General features: G+C 42.3%; 2 protein-coding genes across 13 annotated transcripts in view; one reads left to right on the top strand and one right to left on the bottom strand.

Annotated features, from left to right (window-relative positions):
- DCUN1D3 (defective in cullin neddylation 1 domain containing 3) overlaps positions 1-277 on the bottom strand; it is a 41,694-nt gene extending 41,417 nt beyond the window's left edge. The window contains exon 1 of one of the 3 annotated variants that reach the window (XM_047838276.1): positions 229-277. The gene's annotated coding sequence lies outside the window, so the exon portion shown is untranslated. Of the gene's footprint in view, positions 1-172 lie in introns of all 3 variants that reach the window. The other 2 variants (XM_047838282.1, XM_047838275.1) reach the window with 2 other exon arrangements.
- Positions 5-21,354, top strand: LYRM1 (LYR motif containing 1). Of its 10 annotated transcripts, none has more exons than XM_047838295.1 (5): positions 220-296; positions 5,383-5,599; positions 14,622-14,770; positions 19,105-19,197; positions 20,317-21,354. In XM_047838295.1, exons 2-5 carry the CDS (start codon positions 5,539-5,541, stop codon positions 20,431-20,433), a joined length of 420 nt encoding a protein of 139 aa, XP_047694251.1. In that variant the 5' UTR covers positions 220-296; positions 5,383-5,538; the 3' UTR covers positions 20,434-21,354. The 10 variants fall into 10 exon arrangements, with proteins under 10 accessions (XP_047694249.1, XP_047694255.1, XP_047694257.1 ...); XM_047838294.1 differs by lacking the exon at positions 220-296 and adding an exon at positions 420-1,147; XM_047838293.1 differs by lacking the exon at positions 5,383-5,599 and having other exon boundaries at positions 5-296.
- Positions 21,355-21,926: the final 572 nt, after the last annotated feature.

Below are 21,926 nucleotides of genomic sequence, written 5' to 3'. Positions count from 1 at the left end.
GGGAGGGCTAGGAGGTGCTGGACTGGACCATTTTTTTGACTAGAGTGGGGGGAACGATAGCGGAAGGGGTAAAGAGAAACTAGGGAGAGGATGAAGTTGGCTATATTGTTTGTATACGGCGGAATATGGGCTACAGTATGAAGTGTAAGGGAGACTCGTGGCTACTCCCGACCTGGAACTAATGCTCCCACAGAGGTCCTCCCGGTGGTTTGGTCCGGCCTGGCCTACCGGACCTGCCCGACCTCCGTCGCCCGCGGCTCAGCTAGGCTCCTGGCGCCGCCTCCTCCTAGCCCGCGGTAGGCTGCGGCGCTTCTGTGGGTGGGGGAAGGCAGGACTGACGCAGAGTGAGTGTAGGGGATGGAGACGCTGACTCCTGGCGCGGGAGACTGGGGGAAGGGGTTGGCTCCCCAGGGGCAGGGATGGGGTGGGGGCGGGGGTGCGACGTTGCTAGGAGACGTGCTTGTGTGACCCCTGCCTCGCGAGGGCGGCTCGGTGTCGTCGCCCCTGGCCTCGAGAACTTGCCTTGGGAAGTGGCCCGAAGGCCAGGAAGGGAAGGCCTGGTTTGGGGACTCTGAGATGCCGATTTGGGGCCCATCTCAAACTTTGCTGAATCGCTTGGATCCCCGAATATAAATAGGAGATTAACAGGGGCTATTCTGGGGCGAGAGGCGTCAAGCTGGGGAAGGTTGACCCAAACGAGGGCCCGTACAAGCTACGGAGACTTTCTAGGATACTGAGAACTAGCTTCTTATTGCCTCTATTTACAAATGAGAGCGAGAACGGAGGCCTTGCTCGGTGACTTCGAGTCCGGAAGAAAGTTAAAATGTAGAGTTAAAGTTAAAATGTAAATCAGGAAGGAAGATATCCGCAAGTAAGACAATAGTACCGGATGAAGTGGTAGAAGATAGGGGGAGGGCCACTCTAAAATGGGGTAGAGCTCTTCAGAGAAGGCCGGGTTTCACAGAGATTCGAGAAAAGAAAGAAGCTAGGGAATGGACTGTCTAGGTGGAGAAAAGAGCCAACCGACAGGGTTCTGAGGAAGGAAACGGCGAGAAAGCCAGGTTGCTGGAGCAGAAAAAACAAGGGCCAAAGTGGTCTGTGATGGAGAAATGACAGGGCCTGAACAAGCACAGCATTTTAGCCCAAGGTAAGGGTTTGGCTGTTGTGTTACCTGAGGGTTTTGAGAAGGGGAGTGACCTGACCTGATTTACATTTAAAAAAAAATCACTTGGTTGCTAGACCGAGAAGGGTAGAAGTTGTCAGAACTGTTAGGACCCTGTTACAGTAGGCCAAGAAGTATTGTCAGTGGAAATGCCGATCATTAAATTCAGAATGCATTTTGGAAGTAGAGTTTGCAAGACTTAATGCCTGATTGGGTGTGAAGTGTATGGGAGGAAGAGGAACCAAGGAGGACTACTAAGGGGAAACTGTTTGGAACGGAATATCCTAAGTTCTCTTGAATATACTAGGTTCGATAAGTCTACTAACCATCCAGGTGAAGATGTCGGAGAAGTTAGATATACAAGTCAGGGGAAAAGTCCCAGAGAAAATACACAGGAGTTTTTAGAGACATTCAGAGATTCCCCGGAGAAGAACAGAAGCCAGCAAAGGAGACTTGACACAGATAAGGCCTCAGAGATAAAAGCAGGATCCCTTAATATCCTGCAATAGTGAGACTCACTCTCATAATCCGTGAGACTCATTCACCCACCAGCCAGCTTCTATTCATCCTCTAAGCCCTGGCTCAAATCTCTTCCTTCCCTTCCTCCCCCAGCTGTCATTGCTTTTGGACTTGTGTGCAGGTGATTTGTGTCCATTACAGCAAGCCTGACTTTGCTTGTTAATTGTTATGTCTGACTCCCCTGTGGGCTATTTCTTCTTTGTGTCTTGCTTCTAGTATAGAGCTTTGCCCAAAGGGCCCAATATGTGGTTATAGCTAGGTAGGAATACTGTATTCATAAGGTATCAGTCACGGACTTCAGCAGCTCTGACAAAGGAGCTTTTGTCCTGCTGATGCTGCCACTGCCAGCCACAATCTAGATATGGTTAATCTCATAAAATCTAGAAAGAATATCAGAAGTATCAGAAGGCCTGGGTTTCAATCTTGGATCTGCTACTGATCAGCAGTGGCATTCATTGGAGAAGGTCTTTTTCTTTGAGCTGAAGGGGTTGGCCTAAATTAGAGATTGCAAATGGAAATACATCTATTGCCTACAAACATATCATTCAGCCCCCAAAATGATTTAAATTTAAATTCTTTTTAAAATTGACTTGCCGGGGCGCCTGGGTGGCACAGTTGGTTAAGCGTCCGACTTCAGCCAGGTCACGATCTCGCGGTCCGTGAGTTCGAGCCCCGCGTCGGGCTCTGGGCTGATGGCTCAGAGCCTGGAGCCTGTTTCCGATTCTGTGTCTCCCTCGCTCTCTGCCCCTCCCCCGTTCATGCTCTGTCTCTCTCTGTCCCAAAAATAAATAAACGTTGAAAAAAAAAATTTAAAATTGACTTGCCAACATTTAAAAATTAGACATCAAAATCCAGATTTTCAGCTTCATTGAAAAAAGAATCTGGCAACACACCTGGAGCCAATAAAGCTTCTCCCCGCCACCGCTCCCCCCCCCCCCCCCCCCGCCCCCGCCTTTGTATGTGGCTCAGTGCCAAAGGCCTCCTCTCTTTTCAGCTGTCTGCCTGACCCTTGAGGGCATTTGATTTGCAGTTCTTGGTCTTGAACTGTGCTGTTCCCCAGTAGCCACTGGCTACATGTTGCTATTTATTTTTTACATGTAGGTACTTAAATACACTTTTAAATGCCAGTTTCTCAGATGCAGTAACCATATTTCATGTGGCCAGTGGCTAGCTACCCTGCTGGACATCACAGTTATAGAATATTTCCATCATTGAAATACATTCTGTGGGGGTGCCCGGATAGCTCAGTTGGATGAGCATCCAACTCTTGATTTTGGCTCAGGTCATGATATCAGGGTCGTGGTATTGAGCCCTGGGTCAGGCTCAGCGCTGAGCACAGAGCCTGCTTAAGATTCTAACTCCCTCTGCCACTCTTCCCTGTTCATGCTCTAAATAAATAAATAAAGTAAAAAGGAAATACATTCTGTGGGTCAGCACTGAACTGCAGGAGCTTGAAGGTATTCTGGGTGCAATAGTTCCACACACATAAGGATGGACAGTCATTGCTCCTGCTGTCAAGGGATTTTGTCTAGTAAGGAGCTCTGTTGCCTCTGCAGATGAGAAAAGTTGCTCATTTGGTAGTTACTTGATAGGTGGAGGGTATTTGGAAACTGTTGTGAAGGCAGGGACCACTACTCAATGTGAGGTTATTCATCAGATGGTTGGATCAAGGGTCAGGTGCTAGAAAACTCCAGCTGTATCTAATGTTATAACCAAAGCCCTTTTGTCAGTTTCCTAATCCATTTCCCTAGGAAATTATCACAAAGGATTTAAATGCTAATTTAAATTTAAGTGTTTCTTGCTCTGACTTTCCTAGTTCCTATGAAGGGGTGAAATTCTGGGTAGTTATGAATGAATGACTGGGGTTGATTTTTAGCGTTGACCTAGTTTTCATCTATTTCCAGCACACACACACACACCCACACACATCTAACACCTCATCCTACTTCTGCTAACTGGTTCTTACCCCCTCTGACTGACCCTTACTTTTGTCTCTTAAAATATGCTGATAAGGAAACAAATACTTCCATTTCTTTTGAATTGAAGGGCAGAAACTTGGTTTCCATTCAGAATTTCTGTCTGAGGGGAAAAAGAGCTGTATCTCTCTTGGTTACAAAAGCCTAATTGGAGTTCCCCCTTACAAGTATAATCTTGTGTATGCTCCTATGCTGGTATATTTAGAATGAGCATACTTGCCTCATATGATTTTGTTTTGGATAATTTAGAAGCCTTTCAGACATCAGTATTTTTGGTTTTTCCCTGTGTTCTGGAGATTTCCCATATTACAGGGCCTAACCTAATTCTATTCCTTTAAGTAAAATGAAAACACGATCTACCTTCCAGTCCCTGCCTCCTATCTCTGACACACCATATTGTCACTTTCTGTGTAAAAAGATGCTGTTTCAGAGAATAGCTGTGGTATGATTAAGTACACCACACAAGCATATCCTGAGATTTGCAGAACAGTGTGTGGCATTACACTTCCCTTTTTGGATTCTAGTAACCAAAAACTGAATCCAGGACAGGAAACAAGTCTGTGGGGTGTGTGTGTCTGCCTGTCTGTTAATTGAGAGGAGTGGGGGATAGAGGGCAGTGATGTGTGGGGCACAGCTTAACTTGAAGGTTATTCGATTTGGGTAAGGATGATACCGTATAGGATATGGGTGTACACCAGAAAGTAGGAAATATAAGAGATGTAGGAGAAAAACAAGCCAAAGGATAAGCAAGGAGTAAGAGATAAAGGAAGAAAAATAGGAAGTCTGGTCATGCCTTCAGTGTTGGCACCTGCATTATATTTCCAGTAAGAAGTATGTGCTGTGGTCTGAAGATAAGCAGTGCATCTGACTGGGTTATTTGCTCATACTGAAGAACAATAGCCCTTTACTGTACAGGGATTATTAATGATCAGAGGGAAACAGCTTTAGGAAAATCCATCAGTATCACAAAGCAATAAATTTGCCAACAGGCAACATGCTTCTTTTCCCACCTCTGCAGACAAAGCTTAGCATAGATAAAAGAGGCGTCATTGTTCCTCCTTTATTTCCTCCTATTTAGGTAACATTTGCCTTTGTTAACTCCCAATGCTAAGTGATTTACATGGATTATCTCTTGAGTAATCCTTACCCCAACTCTTTGAAGAGGGTTCTATTGTTACCCCATTTCACTTTTTCAGAAACTGAGGCTCAGGAAGACTTGACCAATGTAGTGAAGTCGGGATTGAAACCCACTTTTGACCATTCCAGAACCCATTTGTTCAATAGTTGCATTTTATCTTCTGTTCCTTACATATGTGGAAAAACTTTGAATGCCTAAAACCAAGACAATCATTCTGTCCTCTGCTTTCCTGGGCAAGAAAATCTGTTTGCTTGTTCCAAATAACAATTTTGGAGGTTGGTTTTGATCCCCGATCATTTGGTTGCAATAGATCTTATTCCCAAGAAGGATTTTTTTTTTCTCAAGAGAAAATGTGTCCGAGCCATATTTTTTCTATATGTTTGGTTCTAAGCTTCATGAAAACATAGTAAATCATTTCATTCCAGTGGACCAACACTTACTGGCTTTTAAAGACCTTAAGAGTATGGGTTACATTATTATAACTGTAAGGATGGAACTGATAAGGCCTCCTCCCCAAACCTGACACCCACAGCACCACTCTTGAAAACATCATTGTGAGGGTTAATTAGTATTTTTAAATGTTCTAGGGTCTTCACTTGGGAAACCTGGCCCACATACCACTGTGTGTGTTTCAGAATGAGAATGGACATTACTGGTGACTATTCTTCGTGTGTAAATGTATTATTCTTCTAACAAATATATTTCAAGCTCCAACGTTGTGCCCAGTCTTAAGAGTGTGATGAATGAGGCATAGTCCCAACCTTCTTTCTCCCTCCCCAAAACACACACAGTGGAAGAAGAAAGGTAAGCCAGCCAGAAAATTACACTAGAATAGAATGAACTTATGATACAACTGTGCTGGAGGTGCCTGGAGTACACATAGCAGAGTCACTGAACCTGTTTCAGCATGAAGATGGCACCCTATGAAAAGTAATGGAAATCCAAGAATGAGAATCAACAGCTAGGCAAAGAAAGAATATTTCAGTTGTGTGAATTTGGACCTTCATTTGGCAAAAAGAAGGGGTGCCAGATCTAAGGAGATTGGGCAGCAGGACAGGGACTGGCCAGCATGGGTGCACAATGAACACATGAGACAGTGATTTCATTTGGGTGAGTTTCATAATCTCCACCACCCACCCAATCATAAAGTACTTGGGAGAGAAATTTAACTCTATTACATTCATTAGTTATGATGAGAAAAAGAAAAATTCCACCTAGGAGCAGATACTGAAAGAATGGCAAATCTTTCCTTCTGCCTGGGGCTGGAAAGTCAGTTAATTCCCATTGCCTTTTCTGTCCCTTGTTTATACTGCAACACTTTTTCTTAAGTAGAAGGCAAAGCCTCATGAGAGTCCAACACTGGGAATTTTGACATTCCTGAGACCAGAGTCATACTTCTATAAATTTCATCTGGAGAAGGAATTTTCATCTCTGCTCTTAAACTCCTCAGTGTTCATGCTGTGATGGTCTTTCCAAAGGTGGGGGAAAGGGTGAAGTGGATAAATCCCCTAATACTAGCATATCTTCACGCAGACATCCTGAAAAGCCAAACCTAAACATGCCGTGTGTCTACACGTGCTGTATAGAGTGGGTTCTTGGAACCTACCAGACCTTTCACTATTTCCACTCATCACGGAGTAGAAGAGTGAGTAGGTGGTGTGTTTCGTTTGGTTTTAGGAGATTAATTACTGCCCCATTACTGACTCCAAAATAAAAATGGGAAAACTCTTGGTCAGGGAAATAATCATCTAGGTTTATTGGCTCTTAATCCCAAATCTCCTGTCAATTAGGTGGCATTAGGCAAAACTTTTTTCACCATGTGCAAGATACAATTTGAAATCCAGCACATTTTTTTTTAGTGTTTGTTTGTTTTGAGAGAGAGAGCAAGCACAAGTACAAGCATGGGAGGAGCGGAGAGAAAAGGGAGAACAAATACCAAGCAGGCTCCACACTGTGGATCAGGCTGTGGAGCCTGACATTGGGCTCAATCTCAAACCTTGAGATCATTACCTGAGATGAAATCAAGAGTTGGATGCTCAACTGACTGAGCCACCCAGGTGCCCCCAAATCCAGCACATTTTAAAAGATGTAAATTAAGGGCATCTGGGTGGCTCAGTCAGTTGAGCATCTAACTTCAGCTCAGGTCATAATCTTGTGTTCACGGGTTTGAGCCCTGCATGGGGGTCTGTGCTGACCGCTCAGAGCCTGGAGCCTGCTTTGGATTCTGTGTCTCCCTCTCTCTCCGCCCCTCCTCTGCTCACTCTCTGTCTCAAAAAATAAAACGTTAAAATTTTTTTAAAGGATAGAATAAATGCAAATTAGACCATGGTACTCCAGCTTGCTTAAAATCAGCCAATGTCTTCCTTTTGTTTTGTTCTTAGATTACAAGCTGAACTCCTTTCCAGGGCCTCCGCTCCCAACCTGTCCTAGATTTCTGCTCACCTGTGGCCCCACCTTCCCCACAGGTTCTTGCTGCATTAACATTGACTTGTTTACCACCTCTTAGCCTTTGTTGGTTGCCACCCTCTTCCTGAACCACCCTTCCCTTAACTCTTCCCTTGAATAGGCTCAGGCTCCTTCATGTCATTCAGGACTCAAATGGCACTAACTACCCAAAATAAAATAACCCTGCCTCTGTTCATTTGAATCCTATTACTGTTTCATTCCTAGAGAGCACATACCACCATCAGAAATTGTTTTTCTTGTATGTCATCTACTTGGCCACTAGAATGTAAGCTTCAGGAAGGCAGGGACTAAGGCTGCTTGTTTATCAAGGTTGTGTATCCCTAGAATCTCCTGTGTGTGGTCCCAGTGGGTACTGAAAGGATAGATGCTTGGGAGGGACCAGTAAGGCCTGCAGAGTGGTAGCACTGTAATGAGCCCTGGTGAGTCTTCTATGATGTCCACTCCTTTTGGAGTGATGGAACAGAGTTGCCATAGCAAATGGAAGAGCAGCCCAGTCCTGCCAGGTGCACAGCATCTTTTAATGTGCTGATGTGCAACACAATTATTAAGGAAGGACAGTTGCCCTTCCCCCAGTCACTCATGTACACTCTTACTCTCTCAAAATAAGTAAGTAAACTTTTTAAAAAAGTCAGGAGTGGGGGGTGGTGTGCCTGGGTGGCTCAGTCAGTTAAGTGTCCATTTCTTGATTTCTGCTCAGGTCATGAATTCGAACCGAGTTGGGCTTTGCACTGACTGCTTAGGATTCTCTCTCCTCCTTTTCTCTGCCCTTCCCCTGCTCACAGTCTCTCTCTCTCAAAATAAATAAATGTAAAAAAAAAAAAAGCAAGGGCAGATGGCATATGGAAAACCTTATTAAAAGGTTATTCATATCAAGGTGCAAAACAATGGTTTTTTGCTGTTGTGGGAAGGGAATAAAATTGAGTTCCCTTTGTCACAAACTAGCCAAGCTCTTTAAAGCAGTTAACAGACATTCAACCACATTTACTGAGATTGAGCATCCTATTTAGTGATTAAACATTTGGGCTGGACTCCAGACTGTCTGGGTCTGGGTTTGAATCCTGGCCTCACCTCTTTTTTTTTTTTTTTTTTTTTTTAATGTTTATTTATTTTTGAGAGACAGAGTGAGAGTGTGTGAGGTGCAGAGAGAGAGGGGAGACACAGAATCTGAGGCAGGCTCCAGGCTCTGAGCTTTCAGCATAGAGCCTCACACAGGGCTTGAACTCACAATCCATGAGATCATGACCTGAGCTGAAGTCGGATGCCAATCGACTGAGCCACCCAGATTCCCCGTTTTTTTGTTTTGTTTTGTTTTGTTTTGTTTTGTTTTGTTTTGTTTTGTTTTGTTTTGTTTTGTTTTGAAGTGAGGTCTACAACCAACTTGAGGCTTGACTCACAGCCCTGAGATGAGTCTCTGGTGACTGAGCCAGAGAGGTGCCTCCAGCCTTACCTCTTAATATAGCTGATGTGACTTTGGGAAAGTTACTTAACCTCTCTTTGCATCAGGTTTCTGCTTTGTAAAGGTGTAATGGTAGTTACCTACCTTATAGAATTGTGATTTGGGGAGTTAACATACATAAAGCACCTAGCAAAGCCTCTAGCACAGTTAGTACAGAGCAAAGTGTAGTATTATTATAATTACTCTAATGTGCAAAACAGTCTGAGCCCTGCAGGAATTCAGAGACTGTGAAGAAAAAGACACAATGAAATAGCAAAATATCAATAGCTGGCTTAGGAGAGAAGCAGAGAAAAGGGGGCTGCAGAAAAACTTGGGAGCAAATAGGTATCTAGTAGGTGGGGTGTGATAACTAGCAGAAAGCAAGCATTTTAAGTGGATGATAGAATAAACACCAAGGCATGACCCTGCAGGGTGCCTTAGAGCTGTAGCTTTAAAACTTGTGTGTTTCATACTCTGCATCACAATTTTTACTATTATTACCCATATTTTAGGCCAGCTTTAAAAACTTTTCTAATACAGGGGCACCTGGGTGGCTCAATTGGTTAAGTGTCTGACTCGTGATTTCAGCTCAGGTCATGATCTCACGGTTCATGAGCTGGAGCCCCACATCAAGCTCTGTGGTGAAGCACCAAATCTGCTTGAGATTCTCTCTCTCTGTCTCTGTCTCTCCCTCTCCCCGCTTCTCTCTGCCCATCTCTCGTTGCCCCTCCCCTGCTTGTGCATGCTCACTCCCTCAAAATAAACATTAAAAAAAAACTTTTATAATACATTCATCTCAAAGAAGCTCTATATTATGCTGTGAAATCAAAATCATGCTATTAAATTATGAGTTTGATAGGCTATTACAGTACATTATAAAATACTTGTACATCCAAAAAATAACCTCCCCAACCAATCTTTGGGACACCTGCTGTCGGGAAAACTTCTCCCAACTGTGACCAGAGACCAAACCACACTAGCAGCAACATTTATCAGCCTTTTCTTAGTGGCCCAGGCTTCACTTGGAAGATGCTTAGTTGTGAATTTTTTCTTGGTACTATGTATATATGGGGTACGATTTTAAGAAACGGCCAATTTCGAGGCACCTGGGTGGCTCAGTTGGTTAAACGTCCAGCTCTTGATTTCGGCTGAAGTCATGATAGTGAGATCAGGTTGGTAAGATAGAGCCTGGTGTCAGGATCTCTGCTGACAGCACGGAGTCTGGGAGTCCCTCTCCCTCTCTGCCCCTCCCCTGCTCATGTGCGCACGCTCTCTCTCTCTCTCTCTCTCTCTCTCTCTTTCAAAATAAATAAACATTAAAAGAAGAAGAAGAAAAGGCCGGTTTCTAGTCACATTTCCTCCCAGGAACACTTCATATCTCTTACCTTTCCTCATTCTGGGGCTTTGGGGTTAAGGAAGTAAAGTGAAACAGTTTGACCAAATGTCAATCTCATAATCAAAGTTATAAAACTTTAAAAATTCTGTAAGAGATTTCATGGCCAGTTGAGTGAGACTGGTTCAGTTGTGGTCCTCTAGGAGCACCTGGCTGGCTCAGTCAGTGGAGCCTGCACCTTTTGATCTCAAGGTTGTGAGTTCGATCCCCATGTTGAGTGTAGATTACTTAAAAATAAAATCCTTTTTAAAAATGTGGACCTCAATAATTTGATATTTCTCATGTTGCCTGTGGGAAAATCCCAGCAGACCTCAGTACATTGGATCAACCCATAATACTAGTAAAGAAAAGAGCCATCTCAGCCTTGCATCAGTAGTGAGAAATCATTGATAGTTCCGGAGGAATAAATGTTGGTTTCAAGTCATTGAATCCATAGGAAGGAACACTCTTAGGGAAAAAGCACTTTTTCTAAACAGGTTGCTTCCTAGGAACAAAGACAAAAATATAAATCAAAGGGGAAAGAGCTTGGAAAAAAATTTTTTTATATGGTCAGTTTTGTTTCTAGAATCCCAAGCTTTCTGTATCATGAGATATTTTTATTTATTCAGCATTTGTGGAACACCAATTACAGACCTGGGTAGGTGCCAAGAATTGAGCAGTAAATAAGATGGATGTCATAACTGTCCCCATAAACGTAAGGATCAATTGGGAGAAGACAGGCACTAACAAACCATAATTACTTGAGTGGTAAGTACCACAAAGAAGAAATTCAAGAATCCATGGGAAGGTTCAACAGACCTGACCCAGTGCATGTGGTGACAGGAGGGAGAAGGATTCTCTGAGGTGTCCAGGTTTTCACTGGGAATTGAAGGATGAGTAGGGGTTGGTCAGGTAAAAGAGAGAGGGTCAGGAAAAAGCCTTCTAGAAAGAGGGAACAGCATGCGTGTATACCCCTACCTACAGTAAGAAAAATGTGATTCCCTCAAAGAACCGAAAGAAATCCAGTAAGAAAACAACAAAGGAGGCATTTTTCTTTTCTTGCCTATTCTCTGAAGATTGGGAAGTGTTGTTAAGCTAGACTTGCTAATAGTGCACAATGGGGAATACAGCCTTAGACCCTTCTCCGGAAATCTTTCAGACTTGGGTTTTCTGGGTCACCTGATGGTGGAGAGGGAGATATCAATCTCCCTTTCAGGATTAGTTTTCAAAACACTGTATACGTTAATTAAAGTGTTTTGAAAATAGACCTATTAAGTACTGATTGTTGGTACTGCCTATGACCTTGAGTACCCTAATTGCAGGGCTTGTGTATCCGATTATGGCATATGACCAGTTACAGTTTGAAGTTGTGGCTCTTTCGAGTAGTAGAAAAAAAACAAAGGCTTTGGAGAAGGTTGCTACTGCTTTAATATGCCATACCTCCGTCACTTTCCTCAAGTGTCATGCAGTCAGAGACGTTTCATCTGTTAAGGAAGTGAAGCAATCATTAATCGTAGTTACAGACTCTATGCCCCTCACAGGAACTGACTCACGTATTTTCATATGAAACCATGGAGTTTTAGGGAGAACCAGAAACTCAGAAACCTGTTTCCTTACCAGGAAAAGTCATCATGTCATGGGTTTTTATTAAGATTAGCCACAAAGAATGATGTTCTCTCCTGGTTTTTATGAATTTCTTCTAAGCATTTTTTTCTGTGAGGTATCCATGGACATCAGAATTGGTGTTGATTATAACTTTCATCTTAACTTTGAATTGGGTGAAGCAGTGCTTTCAACCTTTTCAGCAAGTGATTAAGCCTTGGTTCATTACTCATTGCTTAAGAAAGGTCACCAGGGTCAGGGGACAGGGAGGCAATCCTATTCAAAAGAAATTCTAAGGTAAATACCTTGCAGGTACTTAGAACTTCTAGATGAACTCACTCTTCCCAGCTCCCATCTGCATTTACCTGCCCAAGTCCTCAGGAGCTCAGGACCACCCTAAAGCATACAGTCTCCGTATGTTACACCTCCACCTTGAGTTGGAAATGGGTCCTCTTCTCAAAGGGCAGTGAGCAGCCTACTTCCCCATCCTGATGAGCCTGTTTGAGGAAAGCCCAGTACTCGTGAGGTGTTCCAGTGCCTGGCCCTGCTACTCACCAGATGTGTTCTTGTCTTCCCAGCCTACCCTTTTGTTAAAGACTGTACAATATATTCATTCTCTAAAATGTGACTAATCAGAATCCTCTAGTTTTGAGACTTCTTTTTTCTGTCTTCCCTGAATTTCTTTTAGATATAGTAGTAAATAGTAAAGACATAGTCTGAAGTTTTTGCATAAGTAAAAAGAGAAAGAAAAAGGAAAACACCTAATGTCCCATCATTAGAACGTTAGCAGGAGAAGAGACAATATACTGGGACTGAATTGCAGTATTGAGAATATATGAGCTAGGGTTACATGTAACAACATCGGTGAATCATACAAACATGAGCAAAAAAAGCAAGTTGCAGAAGGACATAATACCTTTTACATAGAGAGTTGATCCTTAAACAACATGGGTTTGAATTATGCAGGTCCACTTAGACACAGATTTCTTTTGCAAATACAGAACAGTACTATAAATGTATTTTCTTTTCCTCATGATTTTCTTAACATTTTCCTTTCTCTAGCATATTTCATTGTAAGAATATAGTATATGATACATATACATACATATGTGTTCATTGACTGCTTATGTTCTCAGTAAGGCTTCATGTCAACAGTAGGCTATTAGTAAAGTTTTGGGGAGTCAAAAGTTATTGTAGATTTTTGACTACGTGGAGGTCAGTGCTCCTATGCCCCATATTGTTCAAGGGTCAGCTGTATAAGGTTTGTAAACTTGCTAAGCAATACTATAGAATGTTAAGTGTAAAGATATGTGTGAGAAGATTAATAACAAGTTCAGGACAGTGGTTCCTTCTAGCACAGAGGAAGGGAAATTTGACTGGAAGGGATACAGTAGGGGTATATATATATATATAATTTATTTAAGATCCATTGTGAATATATGGCTGTTTAATTATATTCTCTATATCCTTTTGTATATCTGAAATATTTCATAATAAAAATAAAAATGACAGGAATTTAATTTTTTTTAATGCATATAGGAGTGTCTGGATGCCTCAGTTGGTCAGACATCTGACTTCAGCTCAGGTCATGATCTCATGGTCCATGGGTCACGTTGGGCTCTGTGCTGACAGCTCAGAGCCTGGAGCCTCCTTCAGATTCTGTATCTCTGTCTCTGCCCCTCCCACTCACTCTCTCTCTCTCTCTCTTTCTCTCTCTCTCTCTCTAAATGAATGAATGAATGAATGCATTTAGCTTTGGGAATATACTTAGGTTGGGACTCACTTAGCCAAGTTTCCTGAAATTAAAACTGATGTTTCAGAGTAAAAACCCAAAGAGGCCACAAGCTCTTTAGTCATCATCAGCAAGATCTTCCGTTATACTTACTGTATGGTTCTCACATGGACAAGGAAGCAGACCAACAATTTTGAGAAATATCTTCAACAAGGTTATGATGAACTAAAAGAGAGGTTGCAACCTGCCAGCCTCTGGGTAGAAGTGAGCCTGCAGACTCAATGTGTTTGGCTTTCATGATACTCACACTTTCGAAAAGAATGAATTAGTGTCTTGAGATTTCACATTTAAAAAATATGGATTGCTACCTACTGTTAAACTATCAGGAAATCTGGCATTCCTAGGCCCTCATTTCTCCATGGCAGTAGCTGCCTGATACTGAGTAGCAACTGTACCTTTTGGGGGGGCGGGGGGATTTCCTCTCCTGGCCATTGTCTCTACCTAGCCAGGTTCCCTCATTTTGTTACCTGCCAGACCCTGGATATGCTTGAATTTGAGATCCCTGCATTAAACTCAAGTTACTTAACTAGAAATTTTAGTTATTTGGGGCACCTGGGTGGCTCAGTTGGTTGAGCATCTGACTCTTGATTTCGGCTCAGGTCATGATCTTATAGTTTATGGGTTTTAGCCCCACGTCAGGCTCCATGCTGACAGGACAGAACGTGCTTGGGATTCTCTCTCCCTCTATCTTTTCCCCTTTTCTGCTCATGCTCGCACATGCGCACTCTGAGAATAAATAAACTTAAAAAAAATTAGTTTTTCAAAATGTGCCTTTTCCAGGCACTCTGGTAAGTACTGCAATCTTATAAAAATACACACTAAAAGCATCATTCCCAAGATATTCTGGTAAAGAATTTACTGCTTTAAAGTATAGTAAATTTGAATTTTGGTTTGCCATGTTTGTAAAAATTGCCATCGTAGCAAACATGAACTCTGAACCATAGGGTGATATACCAGCATGGCTGAGAGAGATCTGGTGTTCCTATAGCACATTCTGGCAATGCTACCAAACAGATCTGTTGAGAAAGAGCAATTATTTCCAGACTAATTAAAAAGCTTGATTAAAAAAAATGTACATCTGCCTAGCTGCCTACTGTCAAATTGAATTTTCATGCAAATTTCCCCTCTTCTATTTTGGTGGGTCTGAGGATGACAACAGCAACACGACAAGAAGTTCTTGGCCTCTACCGCAGAATTTTCAGGCTTGTGAGGAAATGGCAGGCGGCATCAGGGCAGATGGAAGACACCATTAAAGAAAAACAGTACATATTAAATGAAGCCAGAACGCTGTTCCAGAAAAACAAAAATGTAAGTAGGCCCCAATTGGAAACTGTAAGGAGGAGGGCAGTGTCTTGTGATACTTGTTCTTTTTCGTCCTAAAATTGAGAGGACTGAGCAGCACAGGTCACAGTGGCAGAGTGTGGGGCAGGAAGGGCTCAGAGGCACGGCCCAGCTAGCTTGCCCAACTACTGGGAAGCAGAGCCCAGCCTGGGTTCCTCCCGTCATTTGTTTCAGGTCTCAGTCCAGCCTGTCAGTGTCTTAGCGTCCTCGTCCTTGTAAGACCCCATGAGCCAGGTGACAGGAGCCAGGCCAGTGAGGGTTTTCAGGGGAGGAGCAGTTCGCAATCACTGTGCCGGTTCCCGGCCCCTCCCACAGGAGGTGCACAGTGAAACTTTTTTTTTTTCTTCAACTCATAAACTATTCAAGGCCTCTAAGTATAAACCCATTCAGAAGAAAGAGAATAGGATAAAGACACAGGGTTCCCTTCACAACTTCACTCTGAACTCAAGCCTCTTTGGCTAGCAGAGTGAGTTTGCCCTTTGAGACCACAGAATTGGGTAAGAAAGTGCCTCCATTAAGTAGTTTAACGGAACTGCACACCTAGACATCAGGGAGCCAAAAACCATTTGTAAGAGGCTTGATGTGACCCATCCCACAGACTATAAAGCATTGGCTCTTAGCTCCTTACAAAGACTGCCTGGCACTAAGCATGGAAAGAGGCTTTCAGCTTCTTACTTTCCTTGCCTCCTTCTCACTGATCTCATGAAGTCAGTGCTGTCACTGTTCCCCTCATGACACTTCCTGACAATCCACTCTCTTTACTTTTCCTCTCTGACCCCTGTCTCTGTGTCCTTTTGGACACACCCTCCTGCCACACACCCTCCTGCCAGCTGTAAGGATCCTCTGAAAGTCAGCCCTCTGCACTGAGGCCCAGAGACTGTGCAACCACTTGATGGTTTCAGCTCCCATATCTGAAAACCCAGCCTCAGCCCCTCACCAGCCTCCTGAAGGGCCTTACACCAAGTGTAACGATCCAAAGCAGAACACCTCTTTCCACCAGGATGCCTCCCCTCTCCAGCTTGCCTATTTCTGCCATAGCTCCCATCACCACTCTGCAACTCTCTGCTCTCATTCTTTCATTCAGCAAGTATTTGAGTGCCCACCATGTGCCAGACATTGGACTAGATGTTGAGGACATAAAATGAGCAAAACCAAGACAGGATCCCTCAAAGATGTTTCAGAGTTAGATGGTAAGAAATTAAAAAAATTACAATTGGGGTAAGCACTACAAAGAAACCCTCCCAAACAACACTATCTTCCCCATCTCAGAATCTGAATCCTGTCTGCTTCATAAAACCAACCTGCTCAGGAAGCTTCTGCCTTTCCGGCCTTCCTCCAGCTTCTCCAAACTTTTCCATGCCACACATCACAATGTATATGCCCAATGAAGTCCTTAAACAGTTCTCTGAGAAATGGAAATAAAATACTGCAAGTGCTATTTCTCTTTATTTTTTATTGCATCCTTTAAAAATGTCTGTTCATGGGGTGCCTTGCTGGCTCAGCTGGGAGAGCATGTGACTCTTGATCTCGGGGTTGTGAGTTTGAGCCCCACACTATGTGTAGAGATTACTAAAAAAATAAACTTTAAAAAATAAAAAAAAATTAAAATGTGTATTTGGTGTATACTTATAAGGTTTTTGATGTATTTAATGCACTTATTAATATATTTTATAAATCAGTATGAGTACATGTATAGGAGCTATGGGCTCAGAAATTTTTACTGAAAGCAGTAAATAATCAAAAAGTTGGGAGACCACTATAACCTATGTCTGTCCCTATGTAGTTGGTCACATTCCTTCTTGTTTGTTTCATTTATGTTGGTGTGGTCTCCCCAACAAGACTGCCACTTCCTCGAGCAAAGAGACAATGTCTTATACTTTCTTATATATCCCATGGGACCTGCCTTGTGGTTGTCACTAAATTCATGAGCCTTCACTCAACCCTGTGACAGTGACCTATTCTAAACTCCTCTAGAGCAGTCTGCAGCAGTCACTGCCCTGTTGATTACATGCCTCCATGCCTTTTCTGTAGCTTTATGCATCAGAGTTGTTCTGCCCATGTAATAACCTTGATAGTTGAAGGCAAGAATCATGGCCTCACAGTGTCTAGCCCGGTGCTGAAGAGATATCATAGCAGGATGTGCCCAGTAAACCTTTTCAGGCTCACTCATGTGAGGACTGATCAAGGCCCTTAGGGTTTTCAGTTATGGCAGTAATCAATCCTTCCTTTGCCTCAGCTTGGGCTGGCTCAGTGCGGTGTGAGTCAGAGGGAAGTGTATGTGCCAGTGATGTGACATAAATAAGATTATTTTGTTGTGTCTGGGGAGAAGGTACATGGGTTTTTAAGATACGTATTTTGCCATGTGTTAGAAAATAGCATATCAGATAACGCCACAAATATTATGCTTAGGAGACAGTACATTTAAAGAGAAAGCTTAATGTTAGTATAAATGGTATGTGGCTATAGCAGAATCATGAAGGCAGCCAATGAATGAATTTGGAGAGCTCTAACCCAGATTTGTTCAAATGGACAGCTGCAGTCCCAGGAGCCCTCAGCCCCCTTAACCATACGTATCTTTATGACGGGCTTCTTTCTCCCCAGTCCCTTACGCAGACTTAAGTCGTTTCTTAGAACTTCACTTGCTGTGAGATTTTAATAATAATTCAGAGGTATCTCATGAATTGCTCTGAATCCTAATGGGCAAATGGGAACATGGAAATCTATTCCCAATGTGGACATCAGAGCAACAGCTTCTGAGAAGCAGAGGTCAGGAAGCAGACCCTCTGCCCCAGGGGACCCAGCTGTAGTTCTGTGCACTGCAGTTCCTAGAACTCTTCTCTGCTCCAAAAGGTGCCATAGAATAGGCACGCCCTTGGAATTTCCAAGCCTTTCTGGCCCAGACGTCACTGTGGGTGTCATCTGGGACTGGTGCAATCCCAGCTCTGCTTTGAGGCCCACTTGCAAACTCTTAGCAGAGCCACATGTTGACTCATTTTCCATCCTTGAAATGTAAGGGTTTCTCCCCTTCTACCTGGTGTTCTGTTTTTTAGAATGAATTTGTCATCCCTTTACTTGAAACTGGACTACCACAATTTGACTATTTGGGAATTTAAAAAGCCATTTCTTCCCCTTACCAGTGAACAAGGCAGTTTACAGTTCAAAATAAGAAGTGGATCATTCTCCAATATCTTACTTGGGGGGTTTCTGGACAGCACTTGCTGAAACAGTTGGGTTCAAGTTTGATCCACATGGAGAGGAGGTGGAGAAGCATTCTCATCAGGGTGTTGGTGGGACTATAAATTGGTACACTCTTAGAGGGTAATTTGAATCTAGAGGGAATATCTGAAAGAATTAAACATGCATGAACATACACCCTTTAACCCAGCAGTTCTCTAGGAATTTATCTTTTAGATATATTTGCGTGTAAGCCAAAAACAACTTTAGTGGGATCCATAACAGAATTGTTTATAATGGAAAAAAAACTGGAAATAACCTAAATATCCATCAGGAAAAGACTGATTAAATTATAACACGGCCTTATGTTTGAATTTTGTGCAGCTCTTAGAAAGAATGGGCAGCTCTCTGGGGCGCCTGGGTGGCTCAGTCAGTTAAGCATCCGACTTTGGCTCAGGTCGTGATCTCATGGTTCTTGGGTTCGAGCCCCGCGTCAAGCACTGTGCTGACAGCTCGGAGCCTGGAGCCTACTTTGGATTCCGTGTCTCCCTCTCTGTCTGCCCCTTTCCTGCCCATGCTCTGTTTCTCTCTCTCTCTCTCTCTCTCTCTCTCTCTCTCTCTCTTTCTCTCTCTCTCTCAAAAATAAATAAACATTAAAAAAAAAATGGGCAGCTCTCTGTGTAAATATAAAAGGAGCTACACATTGTTAGGGGAAAAAGCAAAGTTCAGAGCAAAGAGAGCTATTGTGTGTAAGGGAAAAAAAAGTGTATATATACACATATGCTTTTATCTACATAGAATATCCCTGGGAGGACAAACACTGCCAATAATTGTGGTCCTTGAGAAGGGGGAACTGTGAGAGGGGTAAAAAGGAGACTTTGTTTTTATATTATATCCTTTTGTGTTATTTGAATAATGTTTTACTGTGTGCAGGTATTACCTATTGCCATAATTTTTTAAAAAGTTTAATCCACAGTAAATTTTATACTAAATTGCTTTTGATTTTTCAAAGTATCAGCATTGAATTTACTGGCTGGTGAGCTGAGAAAGTTGAAGAAGATGTACACCTCTACATAAGGAGCATTAGAAAGATGCTAAGAACCTCACCTGTTTTCCTCTTTTAATAGCTCACAGACACAGACCTGATTAAACAGTGTATAGATGAATGCACAGCAAGGATTGAAATTGGACTGCATTACCAGATTCCTTATCCACGGCCAGTAAGTGTGACAGTTAACATGTGGCGGGTACTTCTCCTCACCAACCCAGTTATTTTCAAGAACGTGTACCAAGAGGGCCAGTGTGTGTCGAGCAGTCTAGAGCTTCTGTGGGAGGCATGTTGGAAGTAAGCTATCCTTGCATGCCGCCAACCCATCACAACAAGCTAAAATGTCAATGAATGCCTGATTTCTCCTACTCATACAACTTTCCCACATATAGAAGGGAAAGCTAGCCCATATTTAGATAGCTTTCTCTTTTTGACTTTCACCTTTTTTATGGAAGTATTTTTATTTTCCTTATAATAAAAGTAAGGTTTGTTGTTAATAGCATTAAAAGAGTGCATGAGGTAGAAAGTGAAAATGGTCCAAAATTCTCACCCTGTGGAAGTAACCACTGTAACTGTTAGGTTGCACTATATGAAACTGCCAATATTCTACTCTTAACCTATAATACAAAAACAGCAATTTTACCCGGTATTGGCTCAACCTAATAGTTTGGTAATATCTTATCTTTTTTTCTATATTCGTGTACCTACGTTTTCTTAAAGTACATGGGATCCTGGACATACTGTTTGCTGCTTACTTAGTTTATGTCATCTGTCCTGGCCATCTCTGCCTCCCATCTTTTTAAATGGTTGCCACTGGATCCTGTTACAAGAATATACCATAATTTACCCAGCAGCTCTTTAGTAGGCATTTAGATTACTCCCAGTTTTCCACTCTGCGCAGAATAGCTTTGTCTACCCAAACTTTTTTTCTCGCCTTCTTTGGATTCTCATCTCACCATGTGATCTGTGGTCATTGTTCCTTCCATGCAGGCAGTATGACAAAGAAGAGCACAAGCTCTGGAATGTGATCTGGAATGCAAATCTTGGCTCTACCACTTAATGTGTATATAAGATTGAGCAAGTTATTTAACTTCTGAGCCTCCATTGTCTCATCTATAAATATTATCTAATTCCTTATGAGATTATTGTAAGGATTAATGTGTGTAAGGATTTTAAGGATTAATGAGTCAGCGTAGATTTAGTGCTTAGCAGGGAGCACGGTACTTAGTAAATCCTCAATGAATAAGCTGCTCTGGTGATTATAATTCTTAATATTATTCTTCCTATTCAGATTCATCTGCCTCCAATGGGCCTTACCCCACTACGAGGCCGGGGACTTCGAAGCCAGGAAAAACTGAGGAAACTTTCCAAACCAGTATATCTCAAGTCTCATGATGAGATTTCCTAACCCAGAAGAAAATTTATTTCTCAGAATGATGAGCCGACTAGATCTTGAATGTAAACCAGATGATGAAACCCTTCTCTTCAATTAGGGGTAAAAATTTAAATATCTTCTTAAAAACCTCTAAAATAATGGTATTCACCCCAAGATCTGTGCTCACTCCTCCTGACACTTCATCAGGGTCTTGTTGCCTAAAGTGGATGACATAACCCTAGAGGTCATGGACCTTATATACCCTCACTGAAGCATCTTTGGAAACAAGGCCAAGGCCTGTAGAAGGAAGATAAGGATGACAAAGATTTTCATGGAAATGTCATTTGCCAGTCATGTCAGCTGATAGGAAGAAACCAGCCAGCTGCTGAAAGTCTTCATAGCTACCATAAAACTACACTGCCTTCAGAATATTTTTTGGCTTCTTTCTCCCTAATTTTTGCTTAAAAAAAAAAGGTTTGCTTAAAAGTGGGCTTCTTTGTATATGTTTTGCTGTCTTTTGACCATCCCAGTTTCCAGATAAACTACCCTTAAAAAGTGCATCATTGGATTTATCGTGGTTTTTCATGGAAATTTTACATGACACCCTGCCCCTGACATATACATACGTAAAAGTACTTGTCTTAGGTAAATGCGTATGTTTACTTTATCTTAAAGCCTGTGATTACTTAGGATCCACTTAGGATTTGAAAGGCTTACTTGAAACTCATACTGCATTCATTATGAATATTTTATCTTAACATAATTAGGAAGTACAAGGGCCAAGCTGGTTTTCAAACTATGTCTAAACAGCAATGGCACAAAGAGAAATCAAAACACAAAGGATTTATACTCCTGCATGTGTGGAATCCCATGGCAAGTCACACACACCTTGTTAACATTCCTTCTGACTTCCAAAGACGACGAGCATCACCAATAAAAACAAATTTTTATCGATTTTGGTCTCTCTGTATTCTTTTCCAAAATGGCTCCGAGACCCTCAAAAGTAGCATATGGTAACTTCCAGCCCATACCTAGATTTAGGATTCTCTTGTCACACAGTTCCTCTAATTCAAAGTAAGCATTACATTTCAATCTCAAAGCCTGCTCCTGTGAGCAGAAGCATACACTTTAATGCTGAGGGTAAGTATTGCAGAGTTTGGCAATGATGTGGAGAACAAATATATCACTGTAGTAATAGCAAATGCATATTTAACATGGTTGCCACATAAACCCCAGCTTGGCTTCAACTGGGAGACATCTGCTGTTCCATCAGTAACTCTCCTTCTATCTGGTCTCATTGTGGAAGCATCTCCCTGTTCAGAGGTGGTTCTAGTGTTTACACATTTTGTCATGCAACATAGGGCCTGTGAAATCAAGTCAAGTACTTCATCTGGGGGTCAACCATTGAAACAGTGATCTGTTCTCGCATTGGTGGAAAAACTGGCTCTGCTGGGCCAAGTGAGACGTGACTTGCCTATCTCTGTCCTCGTCCTTTTCTAAGTAACTCAAGGTGATTTTGACTGTGC

Source organism: Prionailurus viverrinus, chromosome E3 (genome assembly GCF_022837055.1).
Source record: "Prionailurus viverrinus isolate Anna chromosome E3, UM_Priviv_1.0, whole genome shotgun sequence".
Taxonomy (NCBI): domain Eukaryota; kingdom Metazoa; phylum Chordata; class Mammalia; order Carnivora; family Felidae; genus Prionailurus; species Prionailurus viverrinus.
The sequence above is the reverse complement of the archived record's forward strand: the minus strand, read 5'-3'. Positions and strand labels throughout refer to the sequence as shown.

Excerpts from the sequence above, each read along its gene's own strand:
- LYRM1 (XM_047838293.1), top strand. The coding sequence starts at position 182 with ATGCTCCCACAGAGGTCCTCCCGGTGGTTTGGTCCGGCCTGGCCTACC. Across the intron at positions 297-14,621 it reads CCGCCTCCTCCTAGCCCGCG|CAACACGACAAGAAGTTCTT; the intron begins GTAGGCTGCGGC and ends GGATGACAACAG. Across the intron at positions 19,198-20,316 it reads AGATTCCTTATCCACGGCCA|ATTCATCTGCCTCCAATGGG; the intron begins GTAAGTGTGACA and ends CTTCCTATTCAG.